The sequence below is a fragment of the Varanus komodoensis genome, unplaced genomic scaffold (genome assembly GCF_004798865.1).
Source record: "Varanus komodoensis strain SLA01 unplaced genomic scaffold, ASM479886v1 scaffold4, whole genome shotgun sequence".
NCBI lineage: Eukaryota > Metazoa > Chordata > Lepidosauria > Squamata > Varanidae > Varanus > Varanus komodoensis.
The window spans coordinates 31,972,133-31,990,596 of NW_025335941.1; the positions used below are offsets into that span (position 1 = coordinate 31,972,133).

At 40.5% G+C, this 18,464-nt stretch overlaps 1 protein-coding gene across 4 annotated transcripts in view; it reads right to left on the reverse strand.

Annotated features, from left to right (window-relative positions):
* Positions 1-18,464, reverse strand: part of NECTIN3 (nectin cell adhesion molecule 3) — a 78,607-nt gene that overhangs the window by 17,986 nt on the left and 42,157 nt on the right. For all 4 annotated transcript variants that reach the window (XR_006415835.1, XM_044441588.1, XM_044441589.1 and 1 more), the window contains exons 4-5: positions 7,519-7,636; positions 4,923-5,074 (exon numbers count right to left, since the gene is read on the reverse strand). Coding sequence is in view for 3 of the 4 variants with exons in the window: in XM_044441588.1 (XP_044297523.1) it covers positions 4,923-5,074; positions 7,519-7,636 (270 nt within the window). In the remaining variant the exon portion in view is untranslated. The remainder of the gene's footprint in view (positions 1-4,922; positions 5,075-7,518; positions 7,637-18,464) is intronic.

Here is an 18,464-nt window from a genome sequence, read left to right on the forward strand (position 1 = left end):
GGTCATGATGGGTCAGGCATGTCTTTGTGATTGACCAAAAAAACTGGACTATCACAACCCTCTGAAATTTTGTCATGGGTTTCCCTTTAAGTCTTCTTTTACTCTGTTTTCCTGTTTTTCAACAAGTTAACCCATTCCCTCACTTTGCTCCTTCAATCCCACCAATGCAAACATTTCCTTCTTCCCTGAATACTTCTAAGTCTCAACAAAATCAAATACTATGTTTTATACAGTAAGGACATATACACAATTTCGTGAACAAGCTAAAATCCCTTATAACTTTATGCTTTCCTAAATTAAACAGAAAATAACCTAATATTTCATGTAAATTTATGTTTACTGTATGAAGGATTCTGTGAGAATATACAAGGAAAAATGATAAATTTATATATATTTATATGAATATAAAAGAAATTCAGAGAAGATTAAAAGGATCCATTTCATATTGAACTGGGGTGAAGAAAGTGGAAAGAAAAAAGGCAAGGCATTCTGAGCACATCAGAAATATCTGAATTATATATATATCATATTTTGATTTATGCTTCACTTCATCCAAGAAGATAAAGGTGCCATACACATTTTTATTCTAACAATCCTGTAAGGTAGGGTAGGCAGACAATGTGGGAGTGATCCACACATCCCCATTCCCTTTCAACACTAAGCAATGTACAACTAACCAAATTTCTATACAAGTTTCAAGTTCTCTTTCTGTATCTTTATTCTTTGCCAGTACCCTCTTCAATTGCATTATGATTTGATAGTATTTATTATTTTATATTCTACTGTTCAATTCAGCAGAATTCTTCAAGCAGGTTGACCTTGCTTAACATAATATTTAATAATACATTAATGTTAGAAGATGCTTGCTACTCAGTCTAATAGATTGGTGATATAAGCAATTTAAATTGAACAGAAACTTTGATCCTAAGTTCAGAAAGTATTTTATTTCATAGTATGAATGTAATTATATAAGGATTAATAGAAATATTGTCATACGTTTATATATCTAATATAATTTTTGACGTATAAAAGACTTCTAGTCTCAATAACAGTCAGTGATTTATGATTTCACATATTAATTTATTTAGGTGGATATTTATTCCAACCTGTAAGTCAATTTTCATTACAGAAGTCAGAAACACATTATAAACAGATAATTTACTGTGAACAACAAATAAGAACAAGATTATAGTAAAAGGATTTGAGGAAAAGATTGCTGTCCAACACCTAAATAACATCAAGTTAGCGTGGCTTGTAAGCCTGTCCAGGGAGAGGATTCCAAAGTCAAAAAACCAGTACCAAAAAGGTCCTTTCTGAGTCACTATAAAAATCACAGAATCATATTACAGAAAATGAAAGAACAGAATTGGAAGGGGATGAGAAGGCCATCAGGTCTGACCCCCTGCTGTTGCAGGTCACCAAAAGTTGAAAACATGGAAGCTGAATTTAATGCTGAGCTCTGCTTTAACCTTCAGAAACAGTGAGAGGTCAAACATCTACTGTTTAATTCTCAAGTTTATTTGAAAGAATGATGACTGAATTTGCCGTTCCTACCATATAACCAATATAGCACTTTAACTATTGCCATTCACTTTCTTCCTTTATCACCAGACCTACAGTCCTAATTATGAATATAGGATCTTTCATGTTAGGAGTATGAGACTTAAGTCTATGCTTGTCACATGTTTTAAAGATGTAGCAAACATATAGCTGTGAGAAACATGATGAGGTAATTTGGCTCAGCAATATAAATGCTATCTTCTGACTTTCTAGCAAAATTTTTTTTTTAAAAAAATCATGTATTTCAGAGGCTCGCTGAAAACAAAACCCAAGAAGGTTCATCTATTTTGTGATATTTTATCTGCATTATTAAGTGATTTAGCACAGTTTCATTCAATCCACTGTAACCCTGAAATGACATTCTGGCAACTGAGAACATGCCAGGTATGACAAAAGCATATGGCACTCACCCACAGTGCCTTGGCTCAGGGTACTATTATGCCCTAGGTGCTGGCTTTCCATTTGTGGACCAACGAAAAACATGAGGAAGCATCCAGAGAAACAGAACACTATGCCTCTGAATACCAGCCACTGTGGAACAAGAGCAGGAGAGGCCTATTACCTTCATATCCTGCTTGTGGGCTTCACAGAAGCATCTAATTGACCATTTTGGGAAATAAGGTATTGGAATAGCTATGTCTTCAATATGAACCAACAGAGTTCCTCTCAGAGCTGAGAGGGTGAGAAGCTGCTATAAAAGAGCCACTATGTTAACATAGCTATTGGGAATTTTAAGAGTTGTCTCCCTGACAGAGCATTATTGTTGTTTCTGTCTCATATGCAAGGGAAGAATTCAGCATACAGTTTCTTCTTAACTATCCTTTATTATGCAGAATGATGCCAAAGGTGAAGTTACACAGGCTGGAAAACTGACGGAGGGAGCCAGGCTGTGCTGGCGGAGCATATCATCCACAGGCTTGGAACCAATATATTTACTCCTAAGAGTAAATGTTAGAATTTATATTCTATACTTTACCGTTCAATACACATTCTTTACATTGACTTGGTTCATATGACATGACAATTCAATATGGACAAAAACATTATGGGTGGTCACATTGTCCCAACCCAATGAATTTTCCACAGAATGGCTGAATTTTCTTGAATCAAACACCTTGAGAACCCACAACTTGTTGTAGCATTGTTCATACTCATAGAGGGTTGTTGTGTAACTAAACCTGGGATAGCAATTCCAATCTGGATTGTCTGAATCCACTACAGAGCATTTTGGCCAAATTGGCCAAAATCCCAGTGACATTCTTCACAACCTTATCACTGCTGCTTCCAGACTCCTTGACCAATAACTGCTCCCCTCACTAATGCCCAAATGGCACTTGGGGGGAATGTAACTTGTTGCTTCCTATTTTTTTTAAAAAAGCATTGGTGCCTTGAATTACATAAATAAAGTTTTTTATTATTTCTGTTTTGCTTTTCCTTTGCAATTGCACAAAAACACCAATTCACCTGTGTAGGTCAATTGTTTTAGCTGTCAAAGGAGCACCAAAGAAAAGTATGCAACATGCAAGGAAACTGACAAGATTGGGCTGCATATAGGGAACTTTGTGCAAAAGAATCTGGGCAGAAATAGTAGCATGAGGGAAGGAGTGACCCTGTGGTACAATTCAGAAGTTTGGATGAAAAGTGCACCAAAAAACCACTTTCACCTTTAAGGACTGAATGGACTCTGCACATTGTCTTCTCCCTGTCTCAATATTTTGCTCAATCTCCCAGGAGTTCAGAAATAGAAGCTTAACTCCCCTGCTTTTCATGGCTACTTTTCAAATGATTTACTGCTGTGCTTACTGCAATTCAGAAGATGTCTCTGACAGTTAAAACAAAAACTTCAACTCTGAGAAGCAGGTGCATGGGACAAAGTGAATGTGGCTCATGGGGTAGTGGTGTAAATAGTGCTGCCTTGACTCATTCAGTCATCCTCCAGTGTGTTTGCTTTTTGTTTTAATTTGTTGAGAATATCTGCAAAAATATAAAACCTACGGTTTAAATGGAGGGGAAATTTGCACATCTGCAGTATTTGAAAAAGGAGTTATAAAAGGGGAAAAAAAGCCAATATACTCCCCTTCATGGACTGACTGGAGGCTCAGGGAAGTGCTAAATAGGAGAACTCCCACAACTGTAAGCCCAAGCCTCAAAACCCAGTGTTAATTGGGAGATATTGTGACCCTCACATGTGGTGCACTTACTGCTCTCACATTCCCTATTTTGGTGCTTCTGGAATGCACTACTGGGACCTTATTTCTCTTATTATTATTTCTCCCCTGGTCCTTCACAATTGTGTAAAAATATGCAGTCTTTCCTTGCCAATTTCCTTTTATGTTACATTTTGGCATTCCTGTTGCCAGCTTCAACATACAAAAACATTAACCAGAGAAGGCTACACATATTGAACAGCTTAAGTGTCTCCTGCATACTTATGAAAGAATGATGGGAAAACAATAAAAATACAAACACATTTGTGTGCTCCCTAGGCATGGAGGGAAAAATGATGGTAAATGAAAAGGAGCAGTGACTGGGATGGAAAAGAGGTGGAGTGGGAAGACAAGGGAATACATGCCAAAGCCAGGAAAGGACTAAGCGGAAAAGCAGAGGGAGAACAAACTATGGCAAGTCCGATAGCCTGTTGGATAAACCATTCATTGTTTAGTCAACCCTCTGGGGCTTATTTGCAAGATGGCTTAGAGTAGCAAGCAAAATGACACTGTCGTTTATTCTTACATCAATTCTATTACAATCAAGCGCTGAAGACCTAAGGCTTACCAGTTGAATTCATGGCACAATGGATCCCTAATTCAATTCTTCAAATAGTATCTGTTTCTTAGCTATGCTACATCAGCTTCTTTACTTACTATAGAAAATTACCACAAATACCTTGAACGTTAACTATTTAGACATGGAATCACTCTTTCTCAAGGCTAAAATTAGTGTTCCAACTTCCGATTTCAATTGTAACAGTGAAATAATAACAAGTTTTAAATAACATACTAGAATCCGAGTAGGTCATACGAATCACCTACGTTTCCACATTTAGCGAGCAAATCACTGTGTTCTTAAGGGTGAACCAGTTTTATTGTATTGGCTACTACAAAATCAAAACTAGGTTTTTTTAAATCAGTTTATCAGTAAAGGCATATTGATGTAGTTTATTTTTGCTGATTCAAAGCAGATATCAGTAACAGGAAAATAGTTCCATTACACCGCGTGTATGAGAAACCTGGAACTTGATCTCTCAGGCTGATAAATTCAAAAGAAAACCATAAAGTCTATCATAGTAAAGAAGCTATCTCTAATATAATGCAATTTATAAGTTTTTCCTTTGATACTGAAAAATTAAAACCAAAACTTACCTAATATGTAGATAGTCTTTTGATCACTTCTTTGGCCAAGTGAATTGGCCACTTTGCAAACATAAGTTCCAGTATAATTGTAGGTTAATGGACTGCTGAAATGTAGAGTATTATTTAAAGGCTGCAGACCTTCAGGCCAACGTCCATCCAACCTAAATTACAAAGGTGTTAACAGATAGCTTGAATGTTTTAATACAATTTTATTTGAAATCCTAAGAGTTGTACCTCAATGGAGTGAAAATAAGGTCATTTCTACAATGTCTCAGTGGGACAAAAGTGAAATTTGCACTACTACTTTACATAAATGCTGCAGGAAATCAACAGCAATTTATCATGTAACACTGGTTAAATGCAGGATAGCAATTATTCTTTTAAAAAAGCTTCTCAATCTGTCTTGTCTCTCAGTTTCCAAAAAGAATGCTTCAGAATGGGCAACTGGTAAAGTCATAAAGATAGGGAAAGTTATAAAGGAATTCAATCCCAAATCATAACCTTTGGAAATCCTACCACATACTTCGTAAGTATAGGAGTTATAATCATAGCCAGAAGAGGTCATCATGTATTTTTAAATACAACTGGGATACACCACAAACTGAACACAGTCAAACCCCATTATAAGGAGGGATAATCACAATATGTCCCTAAATGTTTCTCAACTAGAGCAAGTTGCTAATTAAGTAAAAAAAAATTGTACTAAATCAGTCAGAATTCAATTCAGAATTCAACAGAAGTATACATGCAATTCTCCATCATGTTCAGCATGGAAATGTACATCTGTATTTGCTAGTCCAGCATACTGAGAAAATCAAGAGGGCAGAGAAAAGATGTGAAAAGTAAGTTCCATTTAACTAAGTGTACTTACCTCTGCCTGTATAGGCTTAGGACTGCATTATTACCATTTTCAATTAACAATATCCATTGCTACACTTGGCACTTGGCTTTTTATAATGTACATAAATGGAAAATAATCTTCAACACTTCCAGTAATGTAAATTATGATGCAGTAGCATGAGTGACCTCTAGTGAAACATCAGTTGTATTTGCTTGCACAGTGGGTTTTCCTGGAAATCCCAGCACACTATCAAATGTTATTGGTGTTGTGATGGACGTCAATAAAGATCATGTAACATGATTTAGGGTAGCAGTAAGTTGAACCCTAAAGCTTCAGTCTTATATCCATCTACCTGGATATAAGTCTCAGTGACTACTCAAGGGCAGTTACTTCTGAATAGCTATGTATAGGTTTGTGCTGTAAGTAATACATGTTTCAGAAAACATTTTACATTCTAATAAAAGTGCAAAGCAAGCCCACTTAGGATCAATAGATTGAGATACAGCTACATTTATTAATGGCAAATAAAATGACTTTTATATTTTAGAAGAGAATGTTAAGGTAGTTGTAACAGGCATAACAGGAAAAGAGGGTCCCCCCATTTAAAGGCTCTATTAAGCATTCTATGGTGCTATATATTTAAATAACCCACAATATTATATTATGGAAATATTATCAATTAATCAACAGCAGCATTGTGTTTAACACTTAACTTCACAATTTGCTACAGCCCCTCACTAAACTTTGAAAGCAGTGCAGATATTTAAGAGGTCATCTTTGAATCTGTTCTACAAAAACAAGATCAGTTGATCACTGTTTTTAAAAAAGCTATGATTTCTAACAAAGCTAGCTACATTTGTTGATAAATTCAGCTTGATAACTGAAAGATTCCTCATCAAAATCCATGTAATTATATTAACTTATTTATAAATTAAATTACTTATAAATCCAGGTGTTTCATTTCCAGTATCATCTTTCAGTTATGATAATAACTCTTTGTTTTTCTGGATCAGACCAAGGGAACATGTACTCCAGAATTCTTTACTGCACAGTGGCCAGCCATATATATACTGGGAGACTGAAATAGTGCTGCTTTGTTTATAATGTCTGTTTATATATATAAACACGAAGGTGACATTTTGTGTTTTTTATGCTTACTCAACCTGGTAACATTCAGGTGTTTTGGACTTCAATTTCTATCAGCTACAGTTGGCATAGCCAATAGTTAAAAATGCTAATAATGGTCATCCAGAGAACTTGGTAGACACCAGGTTGGGGATTATTGTATTCTCTTGAATTCGTCTAATCTTTTTTAAACAGACTGTATGAATTAATATCTACAGCCACATGTTTAGTTAACAAACTTCATACATTCACAAACGTTACTTAAAACAAAGCTAAGGAACCACTATCTCTCCATAACTTATTGAGTCCAACTACCATGGGCTGTAGGCTACATGATTAATGGTCATGGATGATGGAAGTGACAATTTATTTATTTATTTATTTATTAAAACATTTCTATGCCGCCCCATTTGCTGAAGCCTCGGGGCGGCTCACAACATAAATTAAAATACAAGAGATAACAATATAAAATTTAGCAACATTTGGAGGACTACAGGTACTTCCTTCCTGAATTTCATAGACTGACAGGTAAAGAATACATGAGCAGAGTTTTAAAAAGTGAGATTTTAAAAATATTTCAAGATATCTCTATAAATGAAGACCGCTTTTGAACAGCATCAAATTTCAGTAGAAACTTACCGACTCCATGTAAACTCCATTGGTAGTGGATTTGCATCAGCATTACACCTGAGTAAAACATGCTCCCTTCCAATATACCAATTTCCATCATATCCAGTTACTGTAACCTCAGGGGAATCTACAAATATACAAGTATTTAAGCTTACAATACAAGACATTATAAAAGACTACAGAGTTCTCAAACCAAGAATAAGATTTATTTATTTATTTTGATTGTGGCAGCATTAAACATGCTCCCATAAAAAGTTTCATAACTTCAAATTTTTTATACCTACTATCAGTAACTAAACCACCTAGATATAACTGTAAGGTGGAACGCATCTGGATACACTGGAGGCTGCACTGCCTCTGCTGATCCCACTGTGCTCCTGGAACTCACCACTTGTGCAACAAGGCTATAGCGCTTCTAAAAATAGTAAGAGCAGTGACCAGAAACACACAAATCAAAGGAAAACTTCTGTGAATTCTGCTGACCTGCCCTATTCCAGAAGTGTTTTTACCTGTTTGGGGTTAGTTTTGGAAGCACCAAAGTTCCACTGTACAAGCAGTGGTCTTGTGAACACAGACATCCTATTATTCAATACTATACTATTGCAGAGAAGCATAGTATAGTATATTATATAGTGTAACAGCACAGAAACAATGTTTGCTTTCACCAAGAATCAGTCTTAGAGAAATTTGTTAAATAGTGGACAGAGAAGCAAACCTTTGAGGATTCAAGCCATTTCACACTTATTAACTAAATCATTAGGTTCTCTTTATTTGCACATACGATCACATATACAAAAGAAGAATTTGTTAACATATTCCAGCAAGTAAGAATTTAGTGGGAACTATCATGTAGGTTATCAATTAAACTAATGAGCAGCTGGATCAGAACAGGGTTGCCATGCATCCCTTAAAATAGCTATATTATGCACATACAATATCCACAGAATACTTTCTATTCCAAAATAATGCACACTCCTTATTTCAGACTAAAGACATTATTCTGGAACTTTAACATACAAAAAATTAAGTTACACATAAACTTAAATGGTTATTAGCTTATTATGCATAGCATAGACCAGCCTTCCCCAACCTTGTGCCTTCCTGTCATGATTGAACTGCAACACCCAGAATTCCCATTCAATGGACCTGCTGGATAGGAATTTTGGGAGTTGTAGTCAAAATGCTTCTGAAGGCCAACAGGTTGAGGAAGGCTGGCATAGACCATGCATATAGCCAACAATGTTAAAAAGAGTTAGACATGAATAGCAGCCATTAAGTTATCTTGTGTAAGGGTCTTTAAACACTGTCACAGCTGAGTACAAGGTATTTCTAGAAAAAGCCATAATGTTACAGGATAAACACGACAAAACATTGACTCATAAGATGATTTAAGGAAGACCAGAGGCAAGTTCCTTTATGTCATTTCTGCCTTTTCAAAGGAAAGAGGACATGAGCAAAGAAAGTCCTATCAACCTTCCCACTTCTTCACAATTTTCAAGATACTGTTCTTTTTTTCAAATGGAGCTTAAGTATGCAAAACTCAGTGCTTCATCAAGCTTTTCAGTCGGGGGAAATATGCACAAATCACCAATTTCAATGTATTTCAAATTTAATTATTGATTCACATATGGAAGCCAGCTACTTTCTATCCCTTAACAAGGTTTTTTTTAAAAAAATGTTCTAGTGCATTTCAATCAGCTGTTAAGTTCTTACGAAGTGCTTTATACTAAACGGTCTTTAAAAGGTTATTTAAATAATACAAAATACACAAAAATTAGAAAACAAAAATAATATGGGAACAATAAAGCAGCCAACCTAAGAGATAAAAATGCAAGGTAATTATGTACTGCAACAATGCGTGCACTGTTTCCAAGTAATAAGCAACTGCTTTATGCCACAAAAGCAATATTAAAATAACTTAAGAGACTGCGATACCACAGTTTCATATGACTTAATAATGTGTTAAGAGATGGAGGAGACCACCAATTCCTCCATTATCTGGGCTTGAATTCTGACTTCCAGTCAGGAAACTGATCCAGGCCTACTTCTTTCCAGTGGGTTGCAGGCCAATCTGAAAATCTCCACTATGATGAGGAAATGTTTTATCTATTTCTCCTTGTTTTGGAACATGAACATTTTGTTTTTAAAAACATTTTTATAGGGGTCTGTTTCTTTGCACTGAGGTGTCTTTAAAATAAAAAGGTTAAAAAAAAGAAAAGATACACACATATGTCCTATATCTGAGGCCATGATATAAGATGGGGTAGCACTGCTAAGGAACCAAGTTAAACCCCCACCTTCATCTAAAACTTAGACTTAAGTAGATGGTAGTTTTAACTTTCAACCAAATGATCTAGTGGAGTAAAGAAACTACCCTCTGCCAGCTCCTCACTTCAGGTGCATTGGAAAGTCTCAGTCAACGTCCTGTCTAAATGCTATTTTTCTGCCTTTTTAAAAAAGGTTTTTTATGCAGCAGAAAGGGAATCCAGTACGGGGGAAGACTTTTTGCCTACATTTTTTGACTTTCAGATCTTCCAGCACATCTAGGGTTTACTAGAAGATATCACTGACACAAACAGTAGGATGGCTTTACAGTGAATTACAAAAGCCATTCTAAATTCAGTAATACACCTGAGTTTTGGACATATGTAATGGTAGTCTCAGATACAATCAGAATGAAGCCACAGTGATTATGTTCATCATTAATAATTAGGGCTTCAAGGCTGAATTGGCAGATACATTCATGGCTCCTTTAATTAGTGAAAGTCAATTTTAATCAATGAAACTAAGGGACTTTTTAAGTATATGGCTTTTAGCTTTAACAGTAAGTGGCAGTGGCTATTTCTGCTTACTACATTATTGTACATTCTTTAATATTGATATATGAGGCTTGATTTTTAAAGTATTTGTTAAAATCTTTAATTTAGTCAAAAATATTAATGTTCTTTCACTAGCTAATTATGCAACTTCTACACATACGTTACTAGTAGACATTACATATATTTTATTTATTTATTTAGAATATTTATATGTCATCCTGTCACGAAGGCCTCAGGACAGCTCACATAAATAACTAAGAATATAAAACATAATACAAATGAATTTCAGATCCACCCTGGCTGCAAATTAAAACATATATAAACCAATATTAAAAGTTATTAAAATATTGTTGGAATAAAAAGGTCTTAACCTGGCACAGAAAAACAAATAACAATGGCACCAGGCAGACCTCTCTGGGGAGCGCATTCCATAGGTGGGGCACCACCGCAGAGAAAGTCTTCCTCTGGGTACTTTGCCTCCTAATATCTTTCACGGAGGGTTCCCAGAGCATACAACCCTGCTTATAATAAGTAACAACTCTTCAGGATAAGCAAAAGCAGGTTTCTTACCTGTAACTGATGTTCTTCGAGTGGCCATCTGAGCATTCACGGGTGCTGCGCCTGCGCAGTGCCTAGGCCGGAAGATTAGAAAGCTAACGGTTTTGGCAGGAAAACTCTGCTCCCCTCTCCCGCAGTGGTATAAATAGAGCAGAGTGTCCTCCATTTTGCTCAGTCTTGAAGACCGAACGTGCACCCCCTTAAGGCTGGAATGATATTACAATAAGCATCATCACCATCGGTACCCTAAGAACTTAGACACAGTACCGATAAAGAATATTTATTTTATTTTTATTTATTAAAACATTTTTATGCCGCCCCATTCGCCGAAGCCTTGGGGTGGCTTACAACAATAAATAAAAGTAATTATAATATAAATTACAACAAATATAAACATTAAAAATCCAAAAAATACAATATAAAATAAGCCACCCTGGCCAGATAAGATCAAATAATGCTAACAGTTAAAATGCCGCTAAAATAAAAAGGTCTTCGGCTGGCGCCGAAAAGCAAATAACAACGGCGCCAGGCAGACCTCTCTGGGGAGCTCATTCCATAACTTAGGCGCCACCGCAGAGAAAGCCCTCCTCCGAGTACCCACCCTCCTAATTTCTTTTACGGAACCCTTTCACGGAGGGTTCCCGGAGAAGGGCCTCTCCCGCTCATCTCAAGGGGCGGCTGGGCATATATGGATGTAAGCACTCCTTGGATATTTCCACTCACCAACACCGAGAGGGGCTGGCGGGTGGGTTGTGTGAATGCACAGATGACCACTCGAAGAACATCAGTTACAGGTAAGCAACCTGCTTTTCTTCGTCATGGCCTCTGTGCATCACACATATGGGTGATTAGCAAGCTTACCAGACTCGGAAGAGGGAGATGTCGTCGGCGAAGAATAGACGAGAACTGCTTTGCCAAAAGAGCAGTCCTGTCTGGCATGGACATCCAGCTGATAATGCTTGGCAAAAGTACATGGAGCAGCCCATGTTGCCGCTCTGCAGTTACCTTGAAGCGGAACTCCAGCGGCAAAGGCAGATGAAGTCGCTACTACTCGCGTAGAATGACCTGTTGGAAATACAGGTAAGTCTATCTTTGCTAGCTGGTATGCCAAGACGAAAGTTTTGACGATCCATTTTGAAAGTCTCTGAGACGTGACTGGGGACCCTTTGTCATGCTATTAGAATGACAGAAGGATTCTGTACAGGATCTGTAAAAAGCCAAACAGTGTCTAATATCGAGAGTGTGCAGGGACCTCTCAATTGGATTCGAGGGTGATGGAAAAAATGCAGGCAAAACAATCTCTTGGCTCACATGGAACAGTGTAGCCACCTTAGGCAAAAACGAAGAATCCATCTGAAGAACAACCTTTTCTTTATGAAAATTTAGATATGGTTGGTCTATTTGAAGAGCACAAAGTTCACTGACTCTTCGAGCTGATGTGACTGCAATAAGGAGCGCTGTTTTCCAAGACAGTAGATGAAGGTCAACAGTGCCAAAGGTTCAAACGGGGTTTTTCTAAGTGCTTGAAGCACTACAGAAAGACTCCATGTTGGCATAACAGGATGCACAGAAGGATGCAAATTCTGTAATCCTCTAATGAAGCACCGAACCAAAGGTTGAGAAAAAACCGATGAGACTTGTACACTGCCACGATGATGTGCTATGGCAGCTGCATACACCTTAATGGATGATGGTTTAAGTCCCGAATGGTACAGTTGTAGAAGGAAACGCAATATATTCTCTATCAAAGCCATCTGAGGAGCGAATGAATGGCATTCAGCAAAGAAAGAGTATCTTTTCCATTTTGCTGCATAGGACCGACAGGTGGATGGTCTCAAAGCAGACTCAAGAATCGCCCGAATATCAGGATCTAAAGGTGTCAGGACCGAAGCAACTTCCGTCAAATTCGAAGGAGGAGTACTCTGTATTTGAGAAGACGTCGGTATCGAGTCAGCAGCAGGATTTAGGTGATGCGCCAGGCTGTCAGCTTCAACGGTCAGATCTCGATGTCGAATCAGACCGTTTTGTTGTGTTAGCCAGTGAGGAATTGCGGGAAGCCGAAGAAACATTCCTTTGGACAGTTGAAGGAGAGTGGTGAACCAAGGTTGTCTGGGCCACCACCGAGTTATTAATATTCCTGTGGCATTGTCTTGAACTATTTTCGATGCCACCCTCGTTAGTAGTGGTATTGGAGGAAAAGCGTAGAAGATCATATTGTCCCAAGGGATCGTGAGGGCATCCCCTCTCAATTCCGATCCGATACCCGCTCTTGAACAATACCGTTCGCATACCCTGTTGTTCCGGGTAGCGAACAAGTCCATGTCCGGGTATCCCCATAGGTGGAAGAGGTGTTCACAAAGTTGTCTGTCCAACTCCCACTCGTGGGTTGTTGACATCTGTCTGCTCAATGTGTCTGCTTCCATGTTGTCGGTTCCAGCCAAGTGAACCACTAGGAGTAGTATGTCCCTTGGGATGCACCAATCCCAAATTTCCTTGATAAATGCGCTAAAGCTGGTGAATTCGTCCCGCCTTGCTTGTTGATGTAGAAAACAGCAGCGATGTTGTCACAAGCAATTTGGACAACCTGATGGCATAGGACAGTCTCAAAGGATTTGAGAGCATTGAAAATCACCAGAAGCTCGAGGAAATTGATATGCTTCGTTGCTTCTAGTTGGTTCCAAGTCCCTTGAACCCAAAGTCCCACACATGCTGCACCCCATCCGACGAGGGATGCATTGGTGTACAGGGTTATCATCGGTTGAGGCGGCCGAAACAGAACGCCGGTAGCAGATTGTCCAGGATAGTCCACCAAGTCATGGTATATACAAGATATATAGCAAAAATTGTAAATGAACAGTAAGCATGAGGATCTAAGTGAGAGACAAAGAGGTACGAGGCACAGTGAATGGTGGTCGCAAAGGCTGAGCAAAATGGCAGACACTCTGCTCTATACCACTGGGGGGGAGGGGAGCAGAGTTTTCCCGCAAAAACCGTTAGCTTTCTAGTCTTCTGGCCTAGGCACTGCACAGGTGCAGCACCCATATGTGTGATGCACAGAGACCACGACGAAGAACTTTATTTTTTTAAAGTTGTTTATTTTTTGTTGCATATTCATAGTATAATATAAAACTGTTCACTTCTTTTTCCTTTGTTTAGTCTCTTATATATATTTGTTTTGCTCCTCTGTTCACTGATCTTTTGTGAGGGTTTTTCTCCTCAGTTTAAGAAAGCCAAATTCTATCAAAATTCTCTTTTGTGTCTGCTGGGGATATCTGCACGGTGTCACACAAACTTAAAATTAAAGAGATATGTCATGCTTATATGAAGCAACTAGCAGTCATATGGGGTGGGATGTAGAAAGGCAGGTTGCTTACGTGTAACTGATGTTCTTCGAGTGGCCATCTGTGCAGTCACACATATGGGGGTGCTGCACCTGCGCAGTGCCTAGGCTGGAAGATTAAAAAGCTAATGGTTTTGGCGGGAAAACTCCGCTCCCCTCCCCTGTCGTGGTATAAATAGAGCGGAGTGTCCGCCATTTTGTTCAGTCTTGAAGACCGAACGTTTGCCCTCTACAGGTTAAGAATAAAATTAGTTGCAAACAGCATTGAGCCCCAACAGTACCAATGCAAAGTATAGTACAGTACCGAGAACAATATCCACTCACCAGCATATACCATCGGTACCGATGCAAATTATAGCGTGGTACTGAGGCAGTATGTAATGATGGACACCGAGTGGGGCCGGTGGGTGGGTTGTGTGACTGCACAGATGGCCACTCGAAGAACATCAGTTACAGGTAAGCAACCTGCCTTTCCTCATCGTGGCCTCTGTGCATCACACATATGGGTGATTAGCAAGCTTACCCAACTCGGAGGAGGGAGGTGTCGTCAGCGAAGAACGGACGAAAGAACAGCTCTGCCGAAAGAGCAGTCCTGCCTGGCGCGCACATCAAGCCGATTGTGCTTGACGAAAGTGCATGGCCCTGACCACGTTGCAGCTTTACAGATATCTTGGAGCAGGACCCCAGCGGCAAAGGCGGACGAAGTCGCAACAGCTCATGTTGAGTGACCCCTGGGGGTAACAGGTAAGTCTATTTTTGATAGTTGATAGGCCAGGACAATAGTCTGGGTGATCCAGTGCGACAGCCTTTGAGGTGTGACTGGAACTCCTTTGTCATGTTCGGAGTACTTTACAAAGAGTCTGTTCGTACGATGGAGGGATTCCATACGGGAGTGATAGAAAGCCAGGCAGCGGCGAACATCAAGGGTATGTAGAGCCCGCTCTATTGGATTTGACGGCACTGGAAAGAAGGCTGGCAGAATGATATCTTGACTCAAGTGGAATGGTGTAGCCACTTTAGGAAGAAAGGAAGAATCCATATGAAGAACGACCTTTTCCTTATGGAAATTAAGATATGGAGGGTCTATGTGGAGAGCAGAAAGTTCGCTTGCTCTCCGAGCTGATGTCACCGCTATGAGGAAAGCTGTTTTCCAGGACACCAGGCGTAGGTTGACAGTCACCAGTGGCTCAAACGGAGATTTGGTAAGTGCTTGGAGTACGACCGAAAGGCTCCAGGTTGGCATAGGCGGGTGAATAGAAGGGTGTAGGTTCTGTAACGCCCGAAGGAAACGTCGAAGTAGAGGTTGAGAGAAAACTGAAATCCCTTGAAGCGCACCATGATAGTGTGAAATAGTGGCTACATAAACTTTAATGGATGACGGTTTCAGTCCCAAATGATAAATTTCCAAGAGAAATTGTAAAATATTGTCAATTGAGGCCATTCCAGGAGAAAAAGAATGGCGTTCTGCAAAGGAGGAAAATCTCTTCCATTTAGCCGCATAAGAGCGACGAGCGGATGGTCTTAGAGCAGATGTGAGAATCGCCTGAATTTCCTGGTCAACAGTCACCGGTAGCGAAGCAGTTGTCATCGAAACCGACCTAGGGGCCGTCGGTACAGTGGAGTGAATACATTCTGGTAGAGGTTCGGATGTCATCGGTACCGACGCAGCAGAATGACTCAAGTGATCCGCCATGCTGTCAACCTCAAGGCAGTCAGATCTGGATGTCGGATAGCTCCGTTTTGCTGCGTTAATAGCTGAGGAATAGATGGGAGGCGAAGAAACGTCTCGGCCACCATGGAGTTATTATTATTCCTGTGGCATTCTCTAGAGATATCTTCGCTATCACTTTCGTTAGAAGTGGAATTGGGAGAAACGCATAAAAGGCTATGTTGTCCCAGGGGATCATAAGGGCATCTCCCATTGATCCCGATTCTATGCCTGCCCTGGAACAGTATAGGGCACACACTCTGTTGTCGCAAGTGGCAAACAAGTCCAAGTCTGGACAGCCCCACAGATGGAAGAGGTCGTGGCATATTTGTCTGTCCATCTCCCATTCGTGCGTTGTTGACATATGTCTGCTCAACATGTGTGCTTCGGTGTTGTCGGTCCCTGCAAGGTGAACTGCTAGAAGCATAATGTCCCTCGGTATGCACCAGTCCCAAATGGCCATCGAGAGATGTGCTAAAGGTGGCGATTTTGTGCCACCCTGTTTGTTGATGTAGAAGACAGCCAGTATGTTGTCCGATGCAATCTGGACAACTTGTTGGCACAGGACAGTCTCGAAAGCCCTTAGGGTGTTGAAAATTGCCTGTAGTTCGAGGACGTTGATGTGCTTCCTTGCTTCCCGTTGGTTCCAAGTTCCCTGAACCCGAAGGTCCGCACATGTTGCGCCCCATCCCAGTAGCGACGCGTCTGTATACAGGGTCTTCGTTGGATGAGGTGTTCGGAATGGGACACTGACAGACAGGTTGCTTGGAATGGTCCACCAAATTAGAGTGTGGAGTATCACAGACGGAATTCGGATCAATTTGTTGGGAGAATCTCGCTGTGGGCAAAACGACGTGTTGAAAAACAGCTGCATGGTCTGCATCCGTAGTCTGGCATACAGGACAATGGCAACTGTAGCACCCATGTACCTCAATAGTCTCTGAATGGATATAGCCAGAACCGTTCCTAGCATTCGGATTCGATGGATGTGGGCACATAAGGTAGCGCGATGGTCCGGAGGGAGGAAAGCTCTTTCCCGTGTGGAGTTGAGATGTGCCCCGAGAAAGTCGATGACCTGTGTGGGAATAAGGGACAATTTTTCGTGGTTAATACATAGTCCAAGATCATCGAGCAAGGCGCAGGTCATGTGTATTGCAGACAGAAGCCCTTGTTTAGTTTGGGAGACAATTAGCCAGTTGTCCTAATATGGGTATATTTGCACTCCCCTTGTCCGTAAGTGCACACATACTGGTGCCATACACTTCGTAAAAACTCGAGGTGTGGTGGCCAGGCCAAAGGGTAGCACAGCATATTTGAACAAGTCGAGCCCAACAGTGAAACGCAGTGAAACAGTGAAACGCATGTGAAGGATGGATAGCAATATGAAAATAAGCATCCTTCAAATCTAAGGAGGCGAACCAATCCTCTCTCTTCAGTAACTGAAAAATACTCTGTAAAGCGGTCATCCAAAACTTTTTTGTTTTGATGTATTTGTTAAGATTCTGTAAGTCCAAAATCGGACGAAGACCACCGTCTCTTTTCGGGACCATGAAGTATCTGGAGTAGAATCCGTGCAATCCCTCCGAGCGGGATAGTTGTCGAATCACGCCCTTGCGAAGCAACTGAGAGACTTCTTCGCACAGTACTGATGAAGAAGATGTAAATCGAATCGGACACGGTGGAGGGACGACATCGAATTCTATCCTATATCCGAAATGAATGATAGACAACACCCACCTATCAGATGTAATGGACTCCCAAATGGGGAGTCGGCCCCCAAAAGGGAGAGGGAAGGTGGTGTGGGGAGAGAGAGAATGGTTTGCCCGGACCATCAACATGGACGTTTGTCAACGCTGAAGCGCCGCCGGCCCTGGGGGAAACGTTGCTGTGGCTGTTGTCTTCGCCGTTGCTGTCTTTGTTGGTAGTGTTTCTGAGGGTGGAATTGTGGACGGTAAGAGGAACGAGGCCCTTGACACTTACGCCTCTGTTGAGGAAGCTCCATGCGGCGTGTGGTCATACACGATTCGTATATCGCTTTTAACTTGCGGTTGGTTTTCTGATGGAATAACCTGGAACCGTCGAATGGCATTCCCTCAATCCTCCATTTCATCTCATCAGGGAAATTGCAATTATGAAGTCATGCATGTCAGCGCGAGATGACATTCACGAGAGCTCTCGAATTGGAATGAGAGCTCTCGAATTGCATAGTAAGTTGCAGGGCCAGTCCTGAAGGGGTCGGTACCGTGCCGGCGGACGGTACCGAAAAAACAGACGAACTCGAGCCCCGGTGTTTGGGGCGATCGGGTTTCTTGGTCTTGTGAGCAGGTTTATCTGCCTTCTCCTTCCTTGGAACTTTACGAGCGGAAGGCTTATCCGAACCCATGTGCTTGCGCTTCTCCTGTTTTTTGGCTGGGGAAGAAGGCGGCACCTGGGTCTCCACTGGAGTAGTGCCTTCAGCCAAAGGATGCTGAGGAGGAGCGGTGGAAGCGGGACGCTTCGGAGGAGCGCTCACAGTTGGGGTGGAGCGTGA